This window comes from Grammomys surdaster, unplaced genomic scaffold (genome assembly GCF_004785775.1).
Source record: "Grammomys surdaster isolate TR1022 unplaced genomic scaffold, NIH_TR_1.0 126546, whole genome shotgun sequence".
Classification (NCBI taxonomy): domain Eukaryota; kingdom Metazoa; phylum Chordata; class Mammalia; order Rodentia; family Muridae; genus Grammomys; species Grammomys surdaster.
In genome coordinates, this window is record NW_021621338.1 from 4,327,464 (window position 1) to 4,334,854 (window position 7,391).

The 7,391-nt window shown below is 47.6% G+C and overlaps 2 protein-coding genes across 4 annotated transcripts in view; one reads left to right on the forward strand and one right to left on the reverse strand.

Annotated features, from left to right (window-relative positions):
- LOC114614947 (sterol 26-hydroxylase, mitochondrial) overlaps positions 1 to 1,697 on the forward strand; it is a 26,137-nt gene extending 24,440 nt beyond the window's left edge. The window contains exons 6-9 of the mRNA XM_028760556.1: positions 453 to 619; positions 819 to 900; positions 982 to 1,194; positions 1,344 to 1,697. Of these exons, the coding sequence (XP_028616389.1) occupies positions 453 to 619; positions 819 to 900; positions 982 to 1,194; positions 1,344 to 1,460 (579 nt within the window). The 3' untranslated portion in view covers positions 1,461 to 1,697. The remainder of the gene's footprint in view (positions 1 to 452; positions 620 to 818; positions 901 to 981; positions 1,195 to 1,343) is intronic.
- A 1,928-nt stretch (positions 1,698 to 3,625) lies between these two features.
- Positions 3,626 to 7,391, reverse strand: part of Prkag3 (protein kinase AMP-activated non-catalytic subunit gamma 3) — a 9,085-nt gene continuing 5,319 nt past the window's right edge. Inside the window, exons 11-14 of one of the 3 annotated variants that reach the window (XR_003710414.1) lie at positions 5,450 to 5,487; positions 5,141 to 5,287; positions 4,570 to 4,810; positions 3,626 to 4,044 (exon numbers count right to left, since the gene is read on the reverse strand). Coding sequence is in view for 2 of the 3 variants with exons in the window: in XM_028760558.1 (XP_028616391.1) it covers positions 4,694 to 4,810; positions 5,141 to 5,287; positions 5,450 to 5,487 (302 nt within the window). In the remaining variant the exon portion in view is untranslated. Of the gene's footprint in view, positions 4,045 to 4,508; positions 4,811 to 5,140; positions 5,288 to 5,449; positions 5,488 to 6,655; positions 6,791 to 7,391 lie in introns of those variants that run through there. The other 2 variants (XM_028760558.1, XM_028760559.1) reach the window with 2 other exon arrangements.

Genomic DNA, 7,391 nt, shown 5'->3' on the forward strand with positions numbered 1-7,391 from the left:
AGGAGTGTGTCACAGGAATGCTGGAAACGGGTCCTCTGGGTACAGTATGAGTTTGTGGCCCTCTGTCTCTCTCTCTCTCTCTCTGACAGCGGGAAATCCTTCCCACAGGATTCCAATTCCCTTGCTGCAGTTTAGGTAGAGAATTGAAAATTTGTCCACAAACTCCTACTGTACCCAGAGGACCCGTTTCCAGCATTCCTGTGACACACTCCTTTTTATTGTCCCCTCTGTGGTTGAAATGCAATCTTCCTCCATATCGATCCTTACTCCACCTGTGGGTTCATGTTTACTACAGAGCTCTCCCGGACCCCTTTACCCTGTCATCCCAGTAGCAAGCCAGCTTTCTTGTACATTGTATCCATATCCACTCACAGACCATCCCACCACATAGCTAGCCTCTTCCCAAGAAACTCCCGCCTTACTTCATCTTCATCTCCCATTCTATTTCCTAGACATCCAACACATTGACATGGGCCCTGTACCACCTTTCAAAGGACCCAGAGATCCAGGAGGCCTTGCACAAGGAAGTGGCTGGAGTGGTACCCATTGGGATGATGCCCCAGCACAAGGACTTTGCCCATATGCCCCTGCTAAAAGCTGTGATTAAGGAGACCCTGCGGTAGGATATGATCCCATGTGCATAGAGTCTATATGGGGGTTACAATCAGACAGGAGTGGAAAGTGGGGACTGCCCGAGGGTGGAGGTTAGGGACAAATGTGCTACGGGAAGAAAGACTAAGCACCAGAAAGTCAAGGATGAGCGAGACTTCTCTTCTCCCCAGTCTAGAAGCAGAGCATAGACTTTCTTTTCCCTGCAGCCTCTACCCCGTGGTTCCCACAAACTCCCGGATCATCACAGAAAAGGAAACTGAAATTAATGGCTTCCTCTTCCCCAAGAATGTGAGTGGAGCTAGAGTACGCGTGTGCCCAGGAACGCCTGCAGCCTTGGCTGAGGGTCACACTGCCATTCTTCCTCTGTAGACACAGTTTGTGTTATGCCACTACGTGGTATCCCGGGATCCCAGTGTCTTTCCTGAGCCCGACAGCTTCCAGCCTCGCCGATGGCTGAGGAAGAGAGAGGCTGATAATTCCGGGATCCAACACCCGTTCGGCTCTGTGCCCTTCGGCTATGGGGTTCGGTCCTGCCTGGGCCGCAGGATTGCGGAACTGGAGATGCAGCTGTTGCTGTCGAGGGTGAGAGGGAATGTGTGGAGGGTTGTGTGGGTCAGGTGAGATGGAGGGCTCGGGGAGAGGAGAAGCAGGGAGGTCCAGGGTAGAAGCCTACAAAGGGAACAGGAATTGGAGATCAAGAGTCCGGTGGCCCTGCCCTCTCTCCTTGCCAGCTGATACAGAAGTATGAGGTGGTCCTGGCTCCTGGGATGGGCGAGGTGGAGTCTGTGTCTCGCATAGTCCTGGTTCCCAGCAAGAAGGTGAGCCTGCGCTTTCTGCAGAGACAGTAGTACGGAGCTGGGCTCCTGCCTCCATGGGGCTTGTCCAGAAGCCCTGGCACAGATGTTCTTGGCCAGTCTCATGTCACATGTCAAGATGCCAGATTGAACAGGGGAACTCTGTGCCCTTCCCATAGACACCAAATGTCTGGCACAATCTCTACTGAGCAGCACCCACTTAAGACAGTAGAGTCTTAAGTATCATATGACATTCCTTGGGTATGATTTAAAATAAAATTTAAAATTCAAGTTTGGGGGGGTCTTTGTTGTTCTATTTGATCACCCAGCATCTGACCCTCTTTTTGTGAGGAATGCCTTTTCACACCTTAGAATCATAATGGGTGACCCTTCTGGACCCACTTCTTGGAGCCTGAAAGAGCCCTGTACTTCCCTAGACCTCAATGGCAGACCCATTATGGACACCCAAAAAGGGCACTGTGACAGTCCCACTTCAGCTGTAGATAGTAAAAGTTACCCATTAGGCACCACAATGCCTGTAGCCTCGGGGACCCTGGAGGTTTCAGCAAGAGAGCTGGTTGAGCCCAGGAGCAACAGAGTGGGGTGTCTGTGTGTTGTGCCTGGGGATTGGGAGTTGACGGTCAGTGTTCACAGTTTATAGTTCATGTAAAGGCATGGCCATTACAGTCAACAGTATGAAGATTCCCCTCCCTCAGAAACAGAAGTGGGGCTACCTAGATGGCCATGGTGGCACATGACTTGAATGTCACACCAATTGGGAGACAGAAGCCGGTGGATCTCTATGAGTTTGATGCCAGCTTGGCCTGTATAGTGACATATAGGCCAGTCAGGGATATATGCTGAAATGTTCTCTCAAAAGTAATTTTTGAAGGAGGAAGAGAAGGAAGAGGAGGAGGAGGAAGAAAAAGACAGAAAAGCAAGCAAGCTGGGAAGTGGCTTAGTGGCTCGGTGGTTTGTAAAACACGTGTCACAGAAGTGTAAAGTCCAGAGTCCAAGTTTCCAGAACTTGTGTAAAGCTCAGGAAGGTGGGAATGGTGGACTGTGGACTCCCAGTACTCCAGTCCCAGGAGATGGGCAGCACACACAGGCGATCCTCAGAAACACATGAGGCTGCTTAACAGCAGCAACACAGCAAAGAAACCCTGTCTCAAACAAGGTGGAGGGAGAGAACCCATGCCTGAGGTTGTTCACTGATTTACGCTGTGAGACACTCACACCTACATGTTAACCCCACAGTCACATTCCAGTGTGGCACACTTATGCTTGCAAGCACACACAAGAAAATAAGTGAATGAAAAGGAATTTTAAAAGACAGTAAAGGGGGCTGGAGAGATGGCTCAGCAGTTACGAGCTCTGACTACTCTTCCAGAGGTCCTGAGTTCCCAGCAACCACATGGTGGCTCACAACCATCTGTAATGGGATCTGATGCCCTCTTCTGGTGTGTCTGAAGACAGCGACAATATACCCACATTACATGAAATAAATAAATAAATCTTTAAAAAAAAAAAGATGGTAAAAATATGAATCTACTCTTTCTTCATTGGCCCACTGGATCTGAGGGCCCATGTCATCACAGGGAGGATAAAGACAGATGAAGAATTGCCAGAATTGACTGATATTAATTTCTTTCTACATGGTGAACTGGGGTCATAGTAGGAATTACATCCAGTGTTACAGGATCAGTGATGTTTCTTGCAGACTCCCATTTGTAGGACTGGGTTTCACCTACTCTGTGAGTAATTAATTAATAAACACTCTCCTTATCATTTGTTACAAATCAAAGACTAAAACAATGTTGGCAGAATAACATTCTATGCACAAAAGAAAGGCCACTTGCAGCTTTTGTCAGTTGCAGACTTTCCTTCAAGTCTTTGAATTCTGGAGACATAAGGAGTTTGGCACAAGTTCATCTCAATGACTGTAGCAGTTGAGCAAGCCTATAGCATCCAAGACTGTGGCTTGCTCTTTTCTTCCTTCCTTCCTTCCTTCCTTCCTTCCTTTCTTCCTTTCTTTCTTTCTTTCTTTCTTTCTTTCTTTCTTTCTTTCTTTCTTTGTTCTTGATTCATCATTCTTAAGGATATGAATACAAGATCCTTTGTCTGGTGGGAAGAGACTGAGGGAATAGAACAATGCCCATTGCCCATTGATGAGAGCTAAAGAACCTTCCCCACCCCCCCGCCCATGCAACAGTGTCAGCAGACAGCTCTAGAATCAAGGCCTTTTCAATGTTGGCCTCAAGCATCTTGAAAGTCCCAGGAGAGTAGGCTGGTGGATGGTGGTGATACAAAGGTAGCTCCCACAGGGGAAGAACAGCCAGGGCTCCCGGGAGCTGAAAACATGAGTGCACATGGTCCAGAGACCAAGCATTTCAAGCCCCCATCTAAATCCATAGGCTGCAGTCTCACAGCCCCACTGAGCTCAACCCTGACCCAGGATCAGAGAAAGGAGTAAGCAGGGACAGGGTACACAGATGATCCAAGACTGATTGCAGGGTCTCTGGTTCAGGGACTTGCAGGCTCGACTCCATGGTTCTTACATCATCCTGGTGCACTGGGCATGCTCAAAGGCTTCTAAGAGTATAGGTGTAACAAGGACAATTAGAGGAGGTTGGAGAGCCTGTGAGAAAAAGAGGAAACAGTAACCAAACCGGGAAGAGGAGGTACCTTCCCAGAAGGAATCTCACCATCTACTGCCAACTGGATAGACTGTCTGCCCCATCCTTTGGCCATGATCGCATAACCAAGCATGGTACCAGGACAATCTGCAATCTGACAAACTTGGAGATGAGCAGTAGGTGGACACTCCCTCCTATGTTAGCTCATAATGATGATGGAAATGCATTCAACATAAGTTTGTTAGCTTGCTTTAGTCTCAAGAAATTCCCAGCAAGTGGGAAGTAAATGAAGTGAACGGAGAGGAGGCAAATGGATGTCCCGCCTCCACCCATCCCTTCCAGCAGGACCATCATGACTTCAGCTGGAAATGGGACTAAGCAGTGGTCTGTAAAACCTTATGTTGACAGTTACTATGGGCCTGTGCAATTAGGACTGGCACCACTGCCATCTTTGAGGTACCACAACTTGAGATCTAGGAGCTCAGGAAGACTGAAGGACTAGCCCTATAGCTCATGGCGAAGCCTACCTGTACCAGAACAGAGCCAGCAGATAGGGGTGAGGGAAGATGAAGACCAATTCCCCTTCAAGTTCCAAGATCCTTTCGTTGGTTTTCAGGTGAAGAAGATGGCTTGGGTGTGAGGACTCATGTCTCAGGCACTGAGGGCATCGATGCCAGCAGGGCTGAGTACCAGTGCTTGAAGTATGTCAGAGAGGGAGACCACGCCCAGAAGATGCTGGGTCTCATCCACCAACACCAGCCTATGTACCTGTGGGTCCACAGGGATCAGGGAGGGGCAGAGCCTTTGGCTACAGCAGCTAAGAGGGTCAGGCCCAAGAAGCAAGGGAAGATTAACACAGCTCAAGGAGAAAAGGGCATCTCCTGGGAACAGCTGGCCATGGCTTTGACCACTCAGCTGGTTGTGGATCTTGGCATGAGGGCCCTATGAACAGGACCAGACACCTACCAATGCAGATGCCAAAAGTTGGTCATGAAAGGGAAGGTAGGCCTAGTGCCCAGTATACAGGCATGGCAAGAGCTATGCAAAAAAGAATTAGGCCATCTGTGTTGAGGGCATGCCCAGCGGGGTGGAAGGTACCTGTTCCCGCGCAATCCTGTCAATGACTTCACCTAGGCTCTCGTGGGGCTGGCAGGAGAGAACTCCCTCCAGACACAGTGTCCTCTGCCTCAGAGCTTCTCCCACACTCATGTCTAGGTGGTTATAAGTTTGCTGGGCAGCCAGATGCTGGAGCAGGGAGAAGAGTCACGAATCAACCTCATCACCCAGGCTGCAGCCTGAGGATCACACTCTGATACACTTGTAAACGGTAGTCCCAGATACTTCTCGTTGGTCCTCATACTGCAGCCTCCCTGATGCACCCCCATAAGTGTCCCCACAGACACTTACAATGACATCAAAGCGGGAATAGAGGCCCACGACCTGACCTGCAGTGGGGATGGAGGAGAAAGACAGGAAAGAACACACCTCAGAACCAGGGTGTTCTTCAGAGGAAATGAAAAAGTCTTTTGAAATTAGCATCTTGACAGTCCCCCAGGTTGCTAGCTTTAGTAATGGGGCATCAGATAGGTTTAGTACCATTAAGATGCCTAACTTTCAGACCTCCTGTGGGCTTCAGGGAGAACATGGTATTGCCTGTGAAATATTTCAGCCTCATGGTGTACAGCCATTAGACCTTTAGGTTCAGTTCCTGGTTCACAGGTAACAGGAACAGTAGAACAAGGCACAGTCTTGGCAAATGGACAAATCTGGAGACATGATTTAAAAAAACTTATATTTTGTATATATTGGTGTTTTGCCTGCATGTGTGTCTGTGTGAGCAGAGGGAGTTAGATCCCCTGGAACTGGAGTTACAGTTTTGAGTTGCCATGTGGGCTTGGGAATTGAACCTGGGTCCTCTGAAAGAACACCAGTGCTCTTAACCACTGAGTCATCTCGCCAGCCTAGAATTTAAAACAAAAAAAATTAATTTTGTTTAGTTTGTGTGTGTGTGTGTGTGTGTCTGAGTGCCACCGCACATGTGTGTGGAGGTCAGAGGACAGTTCAGGTCAGTTCTCTCCTTCCACTATATGGATCCCAGAAATCAAATGCAGGCCTTCAGGCTTGACTTCGAGTGTCTTTACCTGCTGAGCCGTCTCTCTATCCTTGCAGGTGGAATATAGGTGGGAAACTGGTTCAGACTTTTCAACTGACGTGTACTATGAAAATGAGTGGAAAGAGAACAGTCTTTGATTTAAATAGACTTCAGGGACAAGTGAGACATGGGAAATGAGAATAAGGACTGGAAATTAGGTCACAGTAAATTATTCATAGTTTTAAAAATAACCTCTCTCTTTTAAAAATTACTTTAGGGGACAGTGAGATGGCTCTATTGGTATAGGCACTTGTCGCCAATCCTGACAGCCTGAATTTGATCCCTGGAACTCACACAGTGGAAGGAGAGAAGCGGCTCCTGAAAGTTATCCTCTGAGCTCTTTGTATGCATAGTGGCACGTAGGCACCCAGATAGACAGACAGACAGACAGACAGACAGACAGATAGACAGACAGATGTAATAAAAATCCTTTACACTCTATTTATTACTATTGTGTGTGTGTGTGCCACAGCATGTGTGTGGAGGCCGGAGGAGGACAAGTCTCAGGAGCTGCTTCTCTCCTTCCACCTGCGGGTATGCTCTGGGCTGGAACTCAGGACACTAGGCTTGACTGGTAAATGCTGTTACTGGCTGAGCTGTGTTGGGGAGTATAAAATATGCTCATTGTAAGAGATATAAACTGAAATACCTAGGGGTGATATGATCCAATGTCTGTAAGTTACTTAGTTACTTCTGATGAGCTGATCATGGCGATATGTTGTTCTCTATCATTGTATTTCCTTTGAAATTTTTCATATTTAAGTATAAGTTAAAAGTCCTTGAGGCTTGAGAGACGGCTCAGTGGTTAAGAGCACTGACTGTTCTTCCAGAGGGCCTGAGTTCAATTCCCAGCAACCACATGGTGGCTCACAACCATCTCTAATGGGATCTGATGCCCTCTTCTTGTGTGTCTGAAGACAGCTGCAGTGTACTCGTATACATAAAATAAATAAATAAATCTTTAAAAAATCCTTCATAATATCCAACTTCATTCTGTTGAATATAACTAAAGAGTTATGTGTGGGCTACATTACCTCTTTTTAATGTAGTGTATAGTGTCTGTGTGTGTTGTTTGTGTGTGTATGTTTGTACTTTCACATGTGTGGGCTTGTGTGTGTTCCTGCATGTGTGTATGTGTATGTGAGTGTGTATGTGTGTGTTCTGTCACATGTGTGGGTGCTCCTGCATGTGTGTATG